Source organism: Corythoichthys intestinalis, chromosome 5 (assembly GCF_030265065.1).
Source record: "Corythoichthys intestinalis isolate RoL2023-P3 chromosome 5, ASM3026506v1, whole genome shotgun sequence".
In the NCBI taxonomy this organism is placed as follows: domain Eukaryota; kingdom Metazoa; phylum Chordata; class Actinopteri; order Syngnathiformes; family Syngnathidae; genus Corythoichthys; species Corythoichthys intestinalis.
Window position 1 is genome coordinate 53,807,763 of NC_080399.1, and position 22,347 is coordinate 53,830,109.

General features: G+C 38.6%; 1 protein-coding gene across 1 annotated transcript in view; it reads left to right on the forward strand.

Annotated features, from left to right (window-relative positions):
- The window catches only part of LOC130915671 (spondin-1-like), a 175,614-nt gene that overhangs the window by 95,565 nt on the left and 57,702 nt on the right, over positions 1–22,347 (forward strand). Inside the window, exons 4-6 of the mRNA XM_057835646.1 lie at positions 210–283; positions 985–1,107; positions 1,608–1,756. Of these exons, the coding sequence (XP_057691629.1) occupies positions 210–283; positions 985–1,107; positions 1,608–1,756 (346 nt within the window). The remainder of the gene's footprint in view (positions 1–209; positions 284–984; positions 1,108–1,607; positions 1,757–22,347) is intronic.

Here is a 22,347-nt window from a genome sequence, read left to right on the forward strand (position 1 = left end):
TAAAGTCATATAAGATGCCATTTTGAAAACTCTGGGAACATATTACCTCTTCTACCCAAAGATTAGATGGAATTGATATCAAGGGGTGGAAAAAATGATCAGTATTTAACATAAAATGTCCAGTTTGCCTTTAAATCCATCAGACTGTTCCTGTTCTGTTCAACTTTAATATTTTCCAATTTTCCTTGTACAATACTCTCTGTCTGCAGGGCAAGCATTGTCCAGAAGAAAATCATATATTTCCAAGATGAGGGCTCTCTTACCATCCGGCTATGTGAGAAAGGTAATGACAGCTGTCTGTTATGGACTCTTTACCATCTCTTATTTGATTCATAGAGAATTGCAGCATTTCCTGTTTTCTCCATGCTATTTAAAAAAGAAAAATACATCAACAGAGATAGCTCTTGGGAGCCTGTGTTCAAATATTATTTGAGTTGTACCACTGAGCTGCGCTTTAGCCTGCAGATTTGTTGAAATGTTGCCTGTTTGGGTAAATATTGTTTTAGTAATAGGGGAATGAGCACTCTCATCTACCGGTACTTTATGATAAAAATGATGTTCCCAAAGTGACAAATAGCTTTTTGAAATGTAAAATCTTCTTGCAAAAAGTTTTGTTGAAAAAAAAAAAAAAAAAAAAAAAAAAAATATATATATATATATATATATATATATATATATATATATATATGTGTGTTATTCATTGGTGATTATTATTATTAAAATTGAATGTTAAAAAGTATTTCTGACAAAATTTTATGGTTTAGCATGTCCTTTAAGCGACCCCTACTCTACTCAATCCTCTCACTTTGATTTTCTTTTTTCCCCTACTCATCATGCAACAACTTTTGCCGTCACGACATGATTTTTTTTTCCCTGCGCAACTTAGTCCTAAAGCCATCATTTACAAAAGCCTATATAAGGCAGTAATAGTTATGGACTTGTATACATATTTACATGAGATCGTGTTTAACTTGTCCTGTGCAGAACCTGTATTAGGAGTGGCAACAGCAGACCCTGCTTTGGAGTGTTGCGCCTGTGGAACAGCCAAATACAGACTCACCTTTTATGGAAACTGGTCAGAGAAAGTGCATCCTAAAGACTATCCCAGTGAGTTTAAATCTCAAGCTTACTGTCATGCGTGGTAATGGTGGGACTTATCGAATAACAAAATAGTATTAAAACACCACCATCTTATACAATATGTATTCCTCTTTCCAAGATAATATCTAAAGTTCCACTCAAAACAAAGCCTTTTATTTAATGCAACATGCCTCTTGTGTTCTTCTCGATGTACTGTCATGTCACTGATGCCATCTAAATTCACAATAAAATCAAATTTCATTGCTTTGCAGTTTTAGCAACTATTTCCTTTGCTATTCATCAATCAGTTAATCCAGTTTATATAATTCATATATATATATGAAGTATATATATGAATTATATAAACTGGATTAGAGTTTTAAAATAGGACATTCATTGAAGGTGCACCTTATACTACGATGCACCTCATAGTGCAGAAAGTATGTTACTTACTTCTTGAATATTGTTAAGCACAAACTACTAACAGGTTGTTTTTCATCAGAAGTTGTTACGCTTCTATCCTACAGGACGAGCTAACCACTGGTCTGCACTGATTGGTGCTTCCCATTCAAGAGGCTATGTGCTCTGGGAGTATGGAGGTTATGCCAGTGAGGGGGTCCGACAAGTTGCTGAATTTGGCTCTCCCATCAAAATGGAAGAAGAGATTCGGCAGAAGGTAGGGTTTACATTTTGAAGATCATTGTTTCCTAAAGTAAAAGCAAATGTCTTACTTTTATCAAAGAGTAAAGGTCATCAATCTGATTTCCTCAAAGCCTAAAGCAGTGAGAGATTATTGACTTTAAGACTGAAATTTGAAGGATTTGACAATTCTTTCCTTTTGCTCACATATCAACGACTTCACCAGATCAGCTTATTTCCACCTTTGCAATATTTCTTGCCTTCTCCCTTCTCACACCCGCCATACCGTTTCCACTCTTGTCCGTAGTCTAGTCACTTCCCGGCTCGATTACTGTAACTCACTGTTCTTCAATCTCCCAAATAAGTCCCTCCAGAAACTGCAGCTCCTATTATTATTATAATTCTAAGAAGGGTCTCCAAATGATTAAGCGATTATTTAAATACTTTTTTATTTATTTGATCAATTACTGTTCAAAAAATTAAATTAACTAATGAAAAAAACTATTGGCAACCTATTTGAATCACATACTGTATATATAAATCAGCAGAAACTTTAGAGTTGATGGCAGGCCTCCTGACACAAATTCACACTGCCATTCACACATGGGTGAAGTTTTTTTTTTTTTTTTTTTTTTTTTTTTACCTTCATCGTGGTGTTGGAATTGTTATAAGGCAGGAGCCAGCTGTTGATGCAAACACAGCTGGCTTTTATTATGACTGAAAAGGAACACACACACTCCAACATTTGGGCATTTGATCTTGATGTCTACACGTAGCAGAGTATCTTGCAAAAAGGTTTGGCCTATCATCTACACGCAGACTTACATTTTTGGGCATTATAAACAAGGGTTTTTTAAAAAACTCCGACCAAATTGAAGATTTGCAAATTCTGCGCTTTATGCGTCGTCATGTGGACATTAATAACCAGAAGTTTGCATTTTTTTAACAGTCGAAACGTCACTGCCGGCGAGAAAAAATGTTCAAACGTCATATGTACGACCCGTGTTTACATTCAGGGACTGCGTTTACGCTCACGGAGGATTTGGAATCTTACAACATCACATATACATTGTAAATGTATTAAAGACGTATACGTCGTACCTCTACTTAGGTATTTAACTACTAATTTAACTAAAAATTGGGGAGGGCGATTTTATTTTTCAAATGATTTTTTTTCTTTGATTGAAAATATATATACTTTTTTTTTTATCGAAGCACTTTTGGGGGGATTAAATGATTTAGACACAAAAAGGATCACTTCAATCAAAGAAAACTCGATTAAAAATTAAGTGTTCAAATGCAAATTTTTGAATCTCAAATATTTTTTCGCATTCAAAAGCTTTTTCCATGATTGAAATTTTTCTTTTTTTTTTTAAATTTCAGTAATTTTTCTTTTTTGAAAATATATAACATATAAAAAATATATATATTTTTGGGAGCAACTTATTTTTTAGACAAAAATGTCCCAGCCAAAATGTGGCCCAAACACGAATCAACATTACATCAATCAAAAAAGTTGCTTCAATCAAGAAAAGACTTGACTTAAATTTAAAAAAAAAAAAAAAAAAAAAAAGCTTTCACATGCATTTTTTTGTTTCAAATTTATTTTTGCATTCAACCACATTTTTTTTTCATTCATTTTCGATTTAAGCGACCTTTTTTTGGTTGAAAATATATATTTTGATTGAAGCAACTTTTTTTTTTTTTTTTTTAATTGAAGCAATTTTTTTGATTGAATAATAAGGACACAAGTCTACCTCCATGTGGTTCCGCCCAGAGGATACAATTTTTGACTGGTGTAACTACATTGGCACGACACCAGCGGGCATACCATATTCAATGGATGACGATATTGGCAAAAAGTATTGCCTAAGCAGCCTGATTTATAATTTCCCTCAAGAATGAAGGGAACCAAAAAAACACTCCTTGTCAACTTATTATTATGGATATTCTTGTAAGTTAACCCTTGAGAGTCGAAGGACGCGCCGGCGCGTCCTCAGCGCACGTCGTCTTTGAAGCGCCCTCACGTTTTAATTACGTCACCCACATGCCGTTGGTTGGTCTCGTTTTAAAGTGCGGAAGTTGCGGTTTACTCTCGTTATTATTTGAAGTCAATCGACCAACTAAAACGTGAGATATTGTCATTTAAGTTTTATAGTTTTATTGTCCTCCCAAAAAACATAAAAACGCTGCATGGATCATTTGTTTATGTCTATATTTCCACCATTTCTTGTCATTTTTCAAAACGGAAGCTCCATGAAAAAAACACAAATCAAACGAACCCTTTCGAAGTCACAGTGGAAGCACAAAATGCGTCTTTTTTTAAAAATAAATATAACTGCCGTGCGAGGTTCCACCGAACGAGAGGGAGGAGTGTTCTGAAGCAGCGAGGTGGCGAGCGACGGCCGTTTGGATCGAGCAGCGACTTTGTGTGACTTTGAGAATGAACGGAAAACTAAATTTAGCGCAAGCAATTGTGCTTTTTGATCAACTTGAGGAAGAGGATGGTCCAAATTCGTCATCATCGTCTTCTTCGGAAGAGTCCTCGAGTGAAGATAGTGACGGATTTGAACGCGTGGGTGACACCATTGACGAGCAGAGGTAAGCCAACTCACTTTTTTTTTTTTATGCTGAAAAAGTTTCTTTTGAAAGTTTCTTTTGATATTGCAAGACAAAGTTAATTTTGATGCAATATAAGTGTGTGTTTGTGTATATAATAATGTGCATATCAGATCAAAGTCGTAAGTGCACTGTGTGTATCCCAGGAAGGAATTTATCATTTTTGTTCTTCTTTCTATATGAAGATTAGGGATGTAGCACATATTCAGCTATGGTATTCTTTCTATTGTCATACATATAGATTTCCATTATTATTTATTGCTGTATATATTTTTATTTTATACTTTATTATTTTCATAAATACTAACTTTTTTTCATGTACATTTATAGTGACAATGAAAGTAAAGTGAAATGAAAATGGAAGGGTAGAAAGAGGACCGACACCCCATGGAAGTGTGGTCTGTGTGATGTAGCCTTGTGTCTAATTCCAGGACGAAACTGCTTTTCGGAGTGGCATGCCTGAAAAAATGTTAACTTGTTTATTGTAAATATTTTTGAAAATACTTTTTTCCAATGTTATATATATATATTTTTTCCCACAATCAGTCTTCTCAATTTGTGTATATAAATGTGTGTTCAAGAAGCTTGATTGTGTGTACATAGTTTTCATCAGGTGATGGGCCGCAATACCTAAACTCATAAAGAGATGGCCTTTAAACACTTTTTGTGTTAGATGGTATATATTTTTTCACTGTTCTTCACTGTTTGGTCTGCTGTATATAACCTGTTTTGACTAGAGCATGTATAAAGACAAAAAACGCCTATGGCTATACCTGTTGTTTATGTTGAATTGTCAAATATAAGACTATTTATTCTAAATTTTTTTGGTTGAATGTTCATCCTAACATGTTGAATAAATATTACAAAGTTTCAAAACGATTCGTTACGCATGTTTGGTTGTCAATTGGACATCAATATTAAAAATTTTGACAAAACGATTTTGGAATTTTTGGTCTTTTTGGGCCCAAAATGATGATTTATAATTGGTCAGTGAAGGAAACAACAGTTTGGACATGAAGTTCAAGGTGTCACAAAAAAAGGGACCAAACCAGGCCATCGTAAACAATTCTTTCTTTGAACTATAAAGGCAACTTCAAAGGCATGCAAAATCAGACAAAATAGGCCCAGACCTTAAAGGGTTAATTTTATTGCTGACACTGTGTTTCGGGGTCATCAACATGTTGTGCCCCCCTGCTCCAAAAGTCAAACTCCGCCTATGGTTTCTGATCATTTCAGCTGATCGCAATCGAAAACTTTAGGCCGCTTGTATGCTATCTAATTGTATTTCACCTTTTGAATCAAGATATGTGACAATACATTAAACCACTGAGATACAAAAATGTGGGCACGTGTTTGTTTATCTGCTATCTGTACACAACTATATCCTGCAGCCTTTCTCTGACTCCCTTTCTGGCTAGAGATATGGGTTATTTATTTGCACAGGAACAATTGTGTACTGTTTTTGTGATTTTTACCTGTCAGTTTATGTTTGAAGTGTTTTGTGCAACATTAGGGGTTTACAAAATGTCTCAACTCCTCTCTTTGCCTCTTTGTGGCTAGGAGGTACGGTTGAACAATGAATACCGTATTTTCCGCACTATAAGGTGCACCTAAAAGCCTTCAATTTTCTCAAAAGCAGACAGTGCGCCTTGTAATCCGATTCGCCTAATATATGGATCAATGTTAGTTAATCATGGCATGATATTCCCTTTAGTGCAGCATCATCTAGTAGATGTATAACGCAAAACCAACCACTACTACTACTACTGCACCTTATAATGCGATGCGCCCTATATATGAAAACAGTTTTAACATAGGCCATTATTTGAAGGTGCGCCTTATACTCCGAAAATGCGGAAAATACGGTAATTCACTCTTTTTCATCAAGGAACAAAACAGCATTATTACAGTGTGTAGAGGGGAATTATATTTTATGTAGAATATTAAAAAAATATATTGTGGGATTCATAACAGAACTTTCACCTTCTGGAATAGCTGGTTTATTCATAAATTTTACCAAAGGGTGGCTCAATTGTCTATAAAGCTTGCAGGTTTTTGCCAGATTATGACATTGTGTTGTAGTAGCCAAACACCACTGATGTTTTTTTTGTTTGTTTACTATTTATTTATTTATTTGTTAGTTTTTAATTAATGGTTATTATTTACACCTCTAAATTTGAGATTAAAAACAACCCTCCTATATTTTAAATTCTTTGACATATTAAAGTTCAAACTGATTAAAGAACTAAGTGGCTGCTGCAAAGGTGGGGAATTGGGCTAGTAATCTCAAATTTAGGTGTGAATCCCAACGATCCATAGTAACAATCAGTGTTTAATGAGTTTTTCTCTTTTTTTTTTTTTTTTAAACAACAACTTTAAAAAGAATCTAAACATTTTACATTCTGATTAAAATAAACCAAACGTACTTTAAAATACACCATTGAAGAAAATGTTATTTTCATGGATTAAAATTTAGGGTTTAGAGATTGAGGCAACTACTTGCCATTAGAAAGAATTTAGGGAGGTAGCATAAATAGTTTTGTATATATTCAGCTTAATTACTATCTATACGTGTATTTTTTTATATGTTTACATATAATTGATATAATGTCCGTTTTACCTCATTGGAGGAACGTATGAGAGAAAAAAGGGGAGGGACTCATAGAAGTGGCAATGTTTTGGGAGAAGACATGTATTAAAACTATCCTTAAACCGTTATATCTCTTTTCAAAACACTTCACAGGAAATTGCCACAGATGTCCCAAAGATAGACACTCATACACACACACGATCTGTCTTGCACATTGTTGTTGCTGTTTGAGAAAATTTAAATGGCATGACTGAATAAAGAATGTCAGCATGAGATCCTTTAAAGCCTTTGCTTTTTTCATTATAAAAATAATAATCTTTGTGGATGCTATCAATGCATGACCAAATGAGATATTTCTTTGCCAGTGTGCTTATCTGTTGGGAAAAGTAGTTCAAAAAGTACCATTGCCAGACTCCCGTGGTGGCGATAGAAACTACCCTGGGGCTTGCAACTCGGCTTTTTTTAATTTCAATTTCTGTTCCCTACCTTGCTAGAAATGATTATTTATTTGATGCTATTTGAAACCCTTAATTTACTTGTAGAAGACTGCAGCGTGGACTCATTCCTTTTTTGGTATGCAGTTGACTTAGGTCAGGGGTTGGCAACCTAAAATGTTGAAAGAGCCACATTGCACCCAAAAAAAAAACAATTATGTCTGGAGCCGCCAAAAATTAAAAGCCTTACATAAGCCTTATAATGAAGGCAACACATGCTGTATGTTATCTGTATTAGCTATATTAGTCTACTATCAAAATGACTAGGTTGGCCAAAAATACATAATGAGGCTTCATGATTTAATGTTTATATTCCCTACAGTGCATCCACCGCACCACGTGACTACTCTGTTGTATGATGCCACCTCAACTTTAACTTCATTACAGTATTAATGAATTGTTTCATTGCTTTTATAAAATAATGAAATGCAATAAAGAAATCCTAATTATGATATCATTTTTATTTTGAGGTTTCGAGAAACAACAAAATGGAACATACATAACATGACCCTTATCTGGGCATGTCTTTGATTTTCTGTATTATCTCGGTTTTGTTTTGAATTCTGCAAAAAGGTGTTCTGATATGTTGATGAATGTCTCCTTCATGTACTCACCATCTGTAAATGGTTTTCCACGCTTTATTATCTTCCGGGTTGCAGCAAAACATGGAGCACTAGTGGAGTTTGGCGATGCAATCCACTTCTTAAATCTATTTTTGCGCTCCTCTAAGTTTTTCAGAAGTAATGGAATCGCACTTTTTCTCTCACTTCCAACTTGGTACTTGGTTTCCGGTTTGTTTACAATAGCCATCTGCCTGCCATCCCGCCCTGCTGATAGAAACGTGTGTCGCAGGCTATGACGCAATTGATTTGTTGACAGAAATGTTGAAATGTAATATTTATTGTACACATTTTTACAGCATTGGAAAACGTTAAGAATGTTTGTGTCATGTTTTTCTACAGAAACCATATCAAATCAAAAAATATATTTCCTTCAACCATCTTTTTCCATTTTCAACCATATTTAAAATTCTCCGTGGGGCCACTAGGGCAGTGCTAAAGAGCCGCATGCAGCTCTCAAAACACGGGCTGCCGACCCCCGCCCTGCTGATAGAAACGTGTGTCGCAGGCTATGATGCAAATCTTCGTTGACAGAAATGTTGAAATTTAATATTTATTCTACACATTTTTACAGCATTGGAAAACGTTAAGAATGTTTGTGTCATGTTTGTCCTCCTACAGCAACCATATCAAATCAAAAAAATATCTCAACCATCTTTTTCCATTTTCAAACATTTTTAAAATGCTCCATGAAGCCACTAGGGCAGCGCCAAAGAGCCGCATGCGGCTCTCAAAACACGGGCTGCCAACCCCCAACCTAGGTTGTCAATGCCACATATGGCTTCTTTAAGGAATGCCTCATAAAAACATCAAGCCCACATGCAAACAGTAGACAAACACATACACTTTAAAGAAATAACACTGCTCATGTTTACTTCCCTAATAAAATATTGTACTATTAGAAAGCTTGTGTTCAGAGATGCACATAAGGAATAAATAAAAACATATTAATGTCATAAGTGAGCTGAAGTCAACCAGACTTTCACTTCAGCGTGGAACACAAAGCATTTGAAGTCATTCAACTGCTGCCTGTTTGGTAGTGAGCCAGAGATACATATTTGTAGTGGTATTTGATTGCTTGCTTCTTAATCAATAAGTTATTGATTAGAAGTGCACTAATTAATTGATTAAATTGAAAAATAATCTATTATCAAATTGATTGAAAACTACTTTGATAATGGATTGCATACCTTGGTTTACTTCACGATGTCCAAAACGTTGGAAAGTTTCAACTGAAAGTTTTACCGGATTTTTTTTTGTTACCAACACGATCCTTAAATATTCTGTAAAGTAACAATATTAAATATTGAAAATAATTCAAATTTGAGAACGCTACCTTTGAAATTCCCTGGCCAATCGCCATTATCGCAGTCTTGTTGTAATTGCCAGAGCGTGCAGTGAGACAGCATGAGTGAGCAGGACATGATCCGCCCACTTAGCCAATCATGATCACGTTTGCAACTGCGTTACTACCACCCTACCTTCCTCCTGCTCTGGTCTCTTCCAGGCAGCTGATGTGTGTCGAATCAGACAACTCGCGCTTCATTCAACCAAATTGTAGTAACTCGCAAAGATGGGAAAAGTAATAAATTAGTTACTTTGTAAATACTCGCTCCTGAAAAAAAACACAAAAGCACCCACATAAATAATATAACCACTACTGGGACTCACAGATCAACACTGCAAAAACACAAAACATCTTGCCACAAAACTCACAAACATAAAAGTACAGAAAAATGAAATCTTCATATCACATGATGTCATCTCGCTCTTCACAAAAACACCCACACAGGCCACTATACATATAGTGCACGACAGGCTAAATGCAGACAGGACACTCAAGAAAACGCACAAATCTAACAGTACAGGACATCACTCTACTACTCTATTTTATCGCCACTTCCAAATACTTCCAATTCAGAAACACCATCTACAGGCAAAAGGAAAGATTCACCATGGGAGACCCACTGTCTGCCATCATGTGCGGATTCTTCATGGAGGATTTGGAACAGAAAGCACTCACAACGGCCCCGGATGAATACAGACGCACAGTATGGAAACACTACGTAGAGACATTCTGGAAAAAGTAAAAACAGGACATTCACAACTAGGGATGGGAATCGGAAATCCGATTCCAATTCGGAACCGGTTCCGAGTGTTTCGAGGCCTCGACATCACAATGAAAAAGCCTTAATGATCCCATTAACGATTCCTAAAGACGTCGTGACGTGTGTTTGTTGTCCAGACGCATCAAACTAGCATGGCGCCAAGAACCACTCGCTCCAAAGTTTGACTACACTTCACCAGGAAAGAGTGTGAAAATGAAAGGTTACGACGGGTAAGCACGAGCTTTGCAGCCATAAACATAACAATGACAGCACGTAGGTTCAAACGCTTGAAAGTGTGTCTTCACTTCATGAGGAAAAATTACAACAAAGCGTCTTGCAGTCATTGCAAGGTGGAGATAACTGCATCGGGAGGGAATACGACTGCGCTGTCCTCACAGAGAGGCTAAGGCTCAGTCCTGGCTATACAGCTAGCTAAACTCCCAAATGACGATGCAGAAGACGTTGGTATAATTTGCTGACTTTATTCAACCATCACTTGAAGAGTGAAACTAAGAATAGAAATGAAACAAAACAATTTCTTCCCCAATAACAAACAGGTTTGCATCAACGTAAATCAGCGATGATTAGCTGCTAATAACAGTATGGTTAGCATTCGTTCGCTAGCATTAGCACATCGTTCAAACCACTACACAACTGGATTTAAGTGTCCGATCGCGAGTGGAAACACAACAACAACAACAACACAAAAGATGATACATACAGGCGTTGCCTCTGTAGATATTAACATTAACAAAGAACGTAGGCTCGTAGAAGTGTTTCCCTCTCTCACTAACTCGCTCACTCACTTGGATGCGGCATTTCTTCTTTGGGTGTAAGTGTCTTCTTCACGTGAGCGCGTTCTTCTTCGCGTGAGGAAGCGCAAGGGCGCCCCCACTTGAGCGTGTAAGCGCCACAAAAACTAAAAGGCATGCAATTCAATGTAATGGTAAAATAATACATGTTAACCCAGTAGTCCCCAAACTGCGGCGCAAATACGGCCCACCTCCACATTTGGTCCGGCCATTTTGAATTTTTTTTTTTCTCAATCGTGTTATTTCCTGGCCTTTTCCTTGAAGAATTCAGAGAGGGTTATTTGGTTATTATCTATTTAATTAATAGTGTTTTTATTATTAATTATTATTATTATTATTATAAAGAATCCAGAAAGGGTTATTTGATTGTGGCCTTCTGAAAAACAATAATTTTTTACATAATGCACTTCTGCAATCGTCACACTTTTTCTGTACAAACTGACCCCGGCCCCTCATCAGAGAAGGGAAAAGTTATGTGGCCCTCACAGGAAAAAGTTTGGGGACCCCTGCTTTAACACATATTGCCAAAGGCAGAACAAAAACCTATCTGCCAATACATACCAATATTTTTTATTTCTATTAGATAAATGTTTCAGTAAAATTTTACACATTCTTGTGTATTTGCCACTTATTGCCACAGTTAACATTGCGGCTTTGGGCCTCTTTTGATCTCGTTGTGAGTTTGTAAGGTTGTGACTTCTGATTAAACAAACTCGATGCCAATCAAAACGTTTGTTCTTCTTTTTCCCCAAATTAGAATCGATAAGAGAATCGATAAAGAATCGAATCGTTAAGCAATATTGATAATGGAATCGGAATCGTAAAAATCCTATCAATTCCCATTCCTATTCACAACGACTCACGGACCACCTCAACACCATAGATACCAGAGGAAACAGATCAATCCATAGCCTTTCTGGACATAAACATACATCACACAGACAACAGCAACATCGAAATAAAAGTACACAGTAAACACACACACACACCAATACCTCCTATGGACATCTGAACACCCCACTATCACAAACTGTCACTAGTCAGAACATTACATGAATGTACAACAATAATCACAGACCCGGATGACAGAACACAGGAGGAAAAGCACATACAACATGTATTAAAAAGGTGTCAGTATCCACAGTGGGCAATAGCAAAAGGTGCAGGACAGGTTAAAAACCAAAAACAACAAAACAAAGGGGGGAAAGAAAAAACAAACAAAACAAGAACACAGAGATATGGTGACGCTGCTGCACGTGAGAGGAGTCACGGAACGTATCCAAAGAGTCAGGAAAAAATACAACATAAACACACCGGTCAAATCTCACACAACACTCCGCCAGATATTGGTCCATCCAAAGGACAAAATCCACCCAGAAAACAAATGTAACTCCATATATGAAATTCCATGCAAATCATGCAATAAATCATACATCGGTGAGATAAGGAGGAGCTTTATTAGAAGAAAAACAGAACACAAGAAGGAGTGTGAGAAGGAGACAGTCCGCACCGAAGAAAACAAACATCAGCGCTGGATCAGGGAGGGCATTGAGATCCGCAGGCGGGGCCCAAGGACCATCAACTGGGACGAGGGGGCTTAAATGGTCTCTACTACCCGGACCAGCATCCTGGAAGAGTGAATGGTCAGTAGAGGTCGTGACTCGCCTGTCAATCTGACAGGTGAGTCACGCCTTCATCCATCAGCTGATAAAGACGAGTCACACCAACACCAGTGACTCTCTGATGAAGGTGGAAGTAGTCGCCGAAATATGTCAGGTAATTAAAACAACCTAAAACAATTGTCTGTGATAAAAGAAAAATTCAACTAATCTATACTAGTAAGTGAGGACAAAATGAACGCAATACAACTGAAAAAAATAACAAACGCCATTGTACTCTTACGCCGTTATAACAACACTCTCCTCGACCAGTGTGAATGAATGAATGACCTGCACTAGAGATAGGGGACACTCAGTGAGGTACAGTGCCTTGCAAAAGTATTCGGCCCCCTTGAACCTTGCAACCTTTCGCCACATTTCAGGCATCAAACATAAAGATATAAAATTTTAATTTTTTTGTCAAGAATCAACAACAAGTGGGACACAATCGTGAAGTGGAACAAAATTTATTGGATAATTTAAACTTTTTTAACAAATAAAAAACTGAAAAGTGGGGCGTGCAATATTATTCGGCCCCCTTGCGTTAATACTTTGTAGCGCCACCTTTTGCTCCAATTACAGCTGCAAGTCGCTTGGGGTATGTTTCTATCAGTTTTGCACATCGAGAGACTGACATTCTTGCCCATTCTTCCTTGCAAAACAGCTCGAGCTCAGTGAGGTTGGATGGAGAGTGTTTGTGAACAGCAGTCTTCAGCTCTTTCCACAGATTCTCGATTGGATTCAGGTCTGGACTTTGACTTGGCCATTCTAACACCTGGATACGTTTATTTTTGAACCATTGCATTGTAGATTTGGCTTTATGTTTTGGATCATTGTCCTGTTGGAAGATAAATCTCCGTCCCAGTCTCAGGTCTTGTGCAGATACCAACAGGTTTTCTTCCAGAATGTTCCTGTATTTGGCTGCATCCATCTTCCCGTCAATTTTAACCATCTTCCCTGTCCCTGCTGAAGAAAAGCAGGCCCAAACCATGATGCTGCCACCACCATGTTTGACAGTGGGGATGGTGTGTTCAGGGTGATGAGCTGTGTTGCTTTTACGCCAAACATATCGTTTTGCATTGTGGCCAAAAAGTTCAATTTTGGTTTCATCTGACCAGAGCACCTTCTTCCACATGTTTGGTGTGTCTCCCAGGTGGCTTGTGGCAAACTTTAAACAGACTTTTTATGGATATCTTTGAGAAATGGCTTTCTTCTTGCCACTCTTCCATAAAGGCCAGATTTGTGCAGTGTACGACTGATTGTTGTCCTATGGACAGACTCTCCCACCTCAGCTGTAGATCTCTGCAGTTCATCCAGAGTGATCATGGGCCTCTTGGCTGCATCTCTGATCAGTTTTCTCCTTGTTTGTGAAGAAAGTTTGGAAGGACGGCCGGGTCTTGGTAGATTTGCAGTGGTCTGATGCTCCTTCCATTTCAATATGATGGCTTGCACAGTGCTCCTTGAGATGTTTAAAGCTTGGGAAATCTTTTTGTATCCAAATCCGGCTTTAAACTTCTCCACAACAGTATCTCGGACCTGCCTGGTGTGTTCCTTGGTTTTCATAATGCTCTCTGCACTTTAAACAGAACCCTGAGACTATCACAGAGCAGGTGCATTTATACGGAGACTTGATTACACACAGGTGGATTCTATTTATCATCATCGGTCAATTAGGACAACATTGGATCATTCAGAGATCCTCACTGAACTTCTGGAGTGAGTTTGCTGCACTGAAAGTAAAGGGGCCGAATAATATTGAACGCCCCACTTTTCAGTTTTTTATTTGTTAAAAAAGTTTAAATTATCCAATAAATGTTGTTCCACTTCACGATTGTGTCCCACTTGTTGTTGATTCTTGACAAAAAAATTAAATTTCATATCTTTACGTTTGAAGCCTGAAATGTGGCGAAAGGTTGCAAGATTCAAGGGGGCCGAATACTTTTGCAAGGCACTGTATCAAATATTGTCTTTTTTATATTTGTGTGAGAACAGTTATTTAAGATACTCAAGGCTTTTAGTAAACTCACTAAACGCTTTGGCAAAAATAGAGAAAAAAAGTGAAGCTGAAGAACGCAGGGTCTTGCTGACTGCATGATGCCTGTGGCTGGGCACTGTGGCAAATTCTTGTTGCACAAGTGAACATGTCTTAATTTGAAAGGGATTATTAAACTCCAGAGAGCAGAAAAGGTACTGCGGGAGATTCCATGTAATTTCTCTGATGAAATCACTCACAGGAGGAGATAATTGCTTGTTTTGAGAACGCAGTGTGTGTGTCTTCCCGCTGAGGTCTTCTGCGGCCTTGTAGACCTCCCAAAATAATGAGGCCGAAGTTTAGTTGCTAAAATCTGTGTGCATTTTTACTGTGACTTGTGAAATGTTACTGTTATTAAACAGTAATCTTTCAGTAAAAATTACCTTCATGTGAAAGATGATTGCTCAAAGAATCTAAATACGCGAGTCACAAAATTTCTTAGAGGTAAGGCAATGAAGGTAATGTGTAAACACTTAAAATGACACACTCCTAGGTGCTGATATTTCGGAACAAATATAAAGTGAGATACACCCAACTTCTTTTGTGCCTGAAGTAACTTACTGACTGTCTTCCAGCACGTCAGATTGACTGAGAAGGATGCACGCTCATATATTTTAGGCCGCCAGGCAAATTAAAATGGTGAATGAAGTTCCTTACGTCGAGCTATTCTGAGTCTTTTTTTCAAAATTTTTAGGCTATTTCACGCGAAAGCTGCAGTTTGGGATGAGAAGACCATTGACTTTAGTGCAGGGGTGGGCAAACCGTTCCTCAGGGGCCGCAGTGGGTCCTGGTCTTCGTTACAACTGATCCAGCACATGCAGTTTCACCAATAATAAGTCCGGGGAAACAAGAATCACCTGATTGCAATCAACTGATTGCACTTGTATGGCACCAGATTGGTGAAAAGGTTTCCTCTTGATAGGTTTCAACGAAAACCCACACCCACTGCGGGCATTTGTGGAATAGTTTGCCCAACCCTACTTTAGTGTCTTGATTGGCAGAAGAATGAATGCAAGCAAACAAGAAATCAAACCTGGGGACGAATTGTTTATCATACTGAATTTATGTACTTTAAGTCTGTTACATATCAATGAAAAATATTCTGATGTTTGTGCACAAGATTAGTAACATTAGTATGCAGTGTTAGCGCACAGCACGTCAATGCTGATAGGTTCGAACACAGGTATAAAGAAGTAAAAATAAAATAGATGCACACAACATGAAGTCATTATACCTCCTCTGTTGTTGCGTTCTCTCTCAGTTTTTTCAATTTGGATGCAGCTAAACTCTTTTGTCGGTGGAAATTGAACGACGTGCAGCGGTTACCTTTTTTTGCTTTTTAGTATTGTATATATACCTTCCATTGTCCTCGTACAGCCAAAAGATGAACATGTGGAGTTTTGACACTTCTTTATCCTTTTGTGAGTAAAATCCATATATGAAGTGATTCTACACTACACAACTGAGTGGTAGAACAACTCCAGAGCAGCAAACTGTGAGCGGCAGAGAGCCACACCAAACCAAAGTAGTATGGTGAAAAAGAATAACCTACAGCAACATTAGTAGGACAAAATACACAAAATTCTCCTTTTCATATATCGCTTTTTTTTGTTTGTTTTTTCCAAGCAAAACTAGTGTATAAGCGAATATAGAAGTGACAACTTGCATGTAAACAACATAAGATAAGGGTTGGTGAGATTTGTGCAGCAAACACTGAGCATTTTTTGCGAACGTGGAACGGGGGCTGTGGTGAAACTAGGCAAGGAAGAACGCAGGTAAACAAATGAGTTCTCTCATTCATTACCATAGCATGAATATTGCTTGACCATTAAGGGATTTTAGGAGATATTAACCCATTTTCTAAAATATTGATGACGTTTTCGTCTTCTTCTCTCCCATCAACTTTGGCGATGGTGTCATCTGCTGAAGGTTCTGCCTCCATAATATACAGTGGGGCAAATAAGTATTTAATAAACCACTAATTGTGCAAGTTCTCCCACTTGAAAATATTAGAGAGGCCTGTAATTGTCAACATGGGTAAACCTCAACCATGAGAGACAGAATGTGGGGAGAAAAAAACAGAAAATCACATTGTTTGATTTTTAAAGAATTTATCATGGTGGAAAATAAATGTTTGGTCAATGCCAAAATTTAATCTCAATACTTTGTTATGTACCCTTTGTTGGCAATAACGGAGGCCAAACGTTTTCTGTAACTCTTCACGAGCTTTTCACACACTGTTGCTGGTATTTTGGCCCATTCCTCCATGCAGATTTCCTCTAGAGGAGTGATATTTTGGGGCTGTCGTTGGGCAACACGGACTTTCAACTCCCTCCGCAGATTTTCTATGGGGTTGAGATCTGGAGACTGGCTAGGCCACTCCAGGACCTTGAAATGCTTCTAATGAAGCCACTCCTTTGTTGCCCTGGCTGTGTGTTTGGGATCATTGTCATGCTGAAAGACCCAGCCACGTCTCATCTTCAGTGCCCTTGTTGATGGAAGGAGATTTTCAATCAAAATCTCTCGATACATGGCCCCATTCATTCTTTCCTTTACATAGATCAGTCATCCCTTTGCTGAAAAACAGCCCCAAAGCATGATGTTTCCACCCCCATGCTTCACAGTTGGTATGGTGTTCTTCGGATGCAATTCCGTATTCTTTCTCCTCCTAACACGAGAACCTGTGTTTCTTCCAAAAAGTTCTATTTTGGTTTCATCTGACCATAACACATTCTCCCAGTCCTCTTCTTGATCATCCAAATGCTCTCTAGCGAACCACAGACGGGCCTGTACGTGTATTGGCTGCAGCAGGGGGACACGTCTGGCAGTGCCGGATTTGAGTCTCTGGCGGCGCATTGTGTTACTGATAGTAGCCTTTGTTACTGTGGTCCCAGCTCTCTGTAGGTCATTCACTAGGTCCCCCCGTGTGGTTCTGGGATTTTTGCTCACCGTTCTTGTTATCATGTTGACGTCACGGGGTGAGATCTTGCTTGGAGCCCCAGATCGAGGGAGATTGTCAGTGGTCTTGTATGTTTTCCATATTCTAATAATTGCTCCCGCAGTTGATTTTTTTTTTACACCAAGCGTTTTAGCTATTGCAGATTCAGTCTTCCCAGCCTGGTACAGGTCTACAATTTTGTCTCTGGTGTCCTTTGACAGCTCTTTGGTCTTGGCCATAGTGGAGTTTGGAGCGTGACTGACTGAGCTTGTTGACAGGTGTCTTTTATACCGATAATGATTTAAAACAGGTGCCATTAATACAGGTAACAAGTGGAGCCTCGTTAGGCCTCGATGGAAGAAGTTAGACCTCTTTGACAGGCAGAAATCTTGCTTGTTTGTAGGGGACCAAATACTTATTTTCCACTCTAATTTGGAAAAAAAAAATCTTTAAAAATCAAACAGTATGATTTTCTGTTTTTTTTTTTCCACATTCTGTCTCTCATGGTTGAGCTTTACCCATGTTGACAATTACAGGCCTCATCTTCTTAAGTAGGAGAATTTGCATAATTGGTGGTTGACTAAATACTTATTTGCCCCACTGTAAATTGGGACGATTTCTATCGTCGTCAGCATATATTGTATATCGTCGTCAAACCATCATCCGCAAGGAACAAAACATTTTCATCTGATTCAATGCCTGAATTGCTGAAGAAAGACGAGTTGTCTGAACATTTTGCTGTATTAAGTGGGTTAAAATATACGTGTGGCAGAGTCGATATAACTTTGGATTTATCCACCTCACTTTGCTAATTTTAACGCGAAAGCCAATAGTATTCTCGCGCTGCCACCAGTTGTAGCGTATCCCTCTGGGCACAGCCTGGGGGCCCTTGGCAACATCGCCAGCTGCTCAAAGTGGGCCAGCCTAAAAGGGAGCTAAAATTCCGACACTTAAAGCGTCTGTGCGGAAACTACCACAGTTGGTCCCGGACGTAGTGCTTAACTTGTGCTAAACATAAATTTCATGAGGAAAAAAAATCATTAAAAAAAAAAAAAAACGAAACAGTACGTAGGTGAACCGAAAATGCAAAACTGAAACGGCTCAATACATCCACGTGTAGTGTGAGACCCTTAGTGAAAAAGTGTCCGACACTTAAAGCAATACTTTGTAACTTTTCAGTTTGGGTGTTTTGCCTGAAGGAAGACCGCGTTTTCCATGAGGACCAGCGCTGTGTTTCCCATGAGGACCAGCGCACACCCGAACACAGTCATAAAATCATCAATGAATCAAAAAATCTATTTCCTGGTCGCCTGTAGTAGATGGATAACACAACATTTCTGTTTCCAGCGGCTGTGTGAAGGACAAATAATAATAAGGTAATTAATCTAGTTGTGGCTAAACAATAGCATATGACGGTTCGCAACCGTGTGGCTTAGTGTGGCTAACCTCCCACCCACCCATCCTAACCGAACTCGTCAGCGCTGAACAGTTTGATTGGGAAGGGGGGGGGGGCATCATGCCAGCGAGTGAAAGCCGGGCCAATATTTATTCTGTATATCCTGGTAGCCTTCTAGCCTCCCTCTTTTTCCTCCTCAGAAAAAACTTTTTGTCTATTTTTGTTGCCCTGCCATCTTCACAGAATTATAAAAATTTGCATCGACTTCCGTCTGTATAACACATGAGGAAAGGGGGAAGTGACGTATGCCGTAAAGCAGTCAGCACTTTTGTAGTTTGTGTGGTAGAGTTCCTGCAACCCTCCTCAAAGTTAATTATTACTGGTGAAAGTGATACAGACCCCCTCAAGATATAAAAGAGGTGTCATTCAACTAGTTGTCAGTTGACATATGATCTAAAATCTTATGAAAATATAAGTTTTAAAAGTTACCTAGTGGTACTTTAAAACATCCATGTGGAACCTCCCATTGTTGGTTCCGCACGTAGCACTTAGCTTGCGCTAATAATAAATTTTATGAGCAAAAAAAAAAAGTCATAAAACTGAAACGGTACGTAAGTGAACCGAAACAAAAATGCTAAAACGAAATGGTTCAATACATCCATGTAAACAATTACACCACTAGTGATCAGTGTATCGAATTGTATGTGCTGGTATGTGTGAATACAAATGTTTCCCTCTGGCGACGTCACACAGGCTAGTAAACAATGCTTGGCCACGCTGATGAACTGGCCGATTGTCTAGGGAACTCCTGCGACTTGGGCAAGGATAATCAGCTTTTCTTCAACAGGTATAGAAAATATTTAATGGAGGGGAACCGGCTATTTCTACATACACTGTATAATAACAGAAAAAAACAAATTTATGTGATTGTGGGAACGTGAAGTATTTCCCTTCTATGTTTAAAGACTGTAGCATGTGCTCATTTAATTTTTGATATGTAAAACATCAATTGTAGACAACACTTGCTGTGTGTTCACATGATTAGTAACATTTATTTAAAGTGCCTGTGAAAGCATTTTTTTTTAAATAGCATTATTATTTGAATCAAAATCATATTGAGACAATTCAACAACAATTTGGCAAAGCGCAGATTACGAGAAATTAGTCTTTTAATCTGCCGTTTAGCCCCGCCTGTCATTATAGCTCTCTAGCATCCCCGGCTGGATGATGACGTCGGCAGGGTAACGATTTCAGCTGATTTAGAATTCAGCCCATTGAGGGGGAAGATTCAGAATGAAGAAAATGCGACAGAGAGCAGCAAAATGTCATCATTGTTTAAATCTCTCTACTCCAATATTTTTACAGGATATTCTTTTTATCTATCTTCCCCAATTGCTAAATAAATGGTATGGTCATGACAAATACCAGTCTTGTGCTAAATGGAATATGATGCCTTTGTTCAGTACGACAGGGCAAAATTACTACATGATGGTCAAAACTGCCAACTTCTTGCATCTCCTGAACTGTATTTTATGCCACCGGAGTTAGTCCGGCTTTTGTCATTTCCCTGCCCCGGCTTCAGAAACAGAGGAAAAAGCGTAAACAAAACAAGAGGTGTGACAGGTAGCCGACATGCTAATCCGAACCGAGCAGCTTTTCCAAGTCTTTTTATCGCCTTTTGAAAATGAAAAATCACACAAAACTAGTCTTCACCGATTGACCAGCCCCCGGCGGCGAGAAAGTTACGGCTCGTCGTTTTGCTGCGGCCCTGGCGGGCAGGCAGAGAGGGGGATGAACGCCGAAATTATCACATTCTCAGTGGACAAACCGGCCGACGTCGGAGCGCGGGGATTCTCGAGGCCAAGCCAAGGAAAGCGCTATGTTGAACGGAACACAAAGAGGACCAAGGGGGGTGTGCAACAAGCCGCCAGTCGTCTGCCGTGTGGCCTTCTCGGTAGACAGTGAGTATTGTCACCCACAAAATGCAAGTCACCTCCTTATTAAAATGTGTGCCATGATCCTAGTATTTGACATAATACAAAACACGAAGTTTACTCACTTGCTCGTCGGTCCAAGGGTCCAACAGTTGTCGGACTTGTTTTGGCCATTCTCCGTGGTGAACAGGAACTTTTGGAAACCCAAAAAGACTCACACGCCTCTCCCTGGTGCAACAAAAAAAAAGCCGCAGTCCTTCTGCATGCTATATAGTAATGGCTGTATTGTGAGATGGTGACCCGGCTGATGTCACATTCGCATTCTTCCTAAATCCAGAAAGTCACTCATTTTCATGGCACGGGATTAAAAAAAATTGAATAAATTAATCAATCGCTTCCACACACATCCAAGCAGCCCATTTCATTCAGGAGCATAAAATACCATTTGAAATATGACATAAACATGCTTTTTGCTGTCGTAGGCACATTAAACTAATTGTTAAAATTAGTGTTTAGTTTGTTAGCCTCTGTCTTTTCTGATTGAAATGCGACAGCGGTATGAAAATGCAAGAAATTCACCATTACGAAGCGCTTATCTGGCAATTTAAAGGTTTTGCTCTTCAATATTTTGATCCTGGATGCAGTCCTATTTTTGGCCACCAATCTTACATATGGCTCCTTTAAGTTTTCTATAGTATCGTGCATAACAGCAGACTGTAATTGATGCCTACCGTGTGTGTAATGCTAGAGCCACATCCATCACCGGTTTGCTTCAATAAAAATGTTGTCATTGCCATTGGCATTGAAGTGACAGTGTTTGTTGAGCTGGTCTTCAGACAGGTTACTCGGAAGGGTGCTGTCAGATGTGCTATATTTGGATTTACTGTCACTCTTCACAGTGAGAACGAGGCGGGTGGGAAATGACAAACTGTTCAATATAGGCTGTGTGTATCTGCACATGAGTGTCAGGGTGTCCGTGCATGCGTATTTGTGTGTTTGTGTTAGTAGGCCTATGATGTGAGACCACCTGAGACGATTATGTATTGCTATTATAACAGGTTAATGGGAAAGTCTACTCTGTATCTACGTGTAGTAATCTGAAGTGATGACATCAAAATATGCACACATATACTCCCACACACTCCTGTAAAAATCATGGAATCCATTCTTGGGGATTTAAGAGCACTTTTGACAGGCCAGTCTCACAATTGACTCTAATTGGCTAGAGAAAGGAGACAAGTGAGCAAATCAAGCGAGGATGAAGACTGTCAATTAGGACAAACCTTTCTGGTTTTAAAGACATACAGTAGAACTAGGTCTACAACAAATGTACTGACATAAAGCTTCCCTATGGGTTTTCTAAACAGTATAAATGGATTAATTCTGATCTTTGAAGGGAGTATTTTATGTAATAAAAAGGATATTTT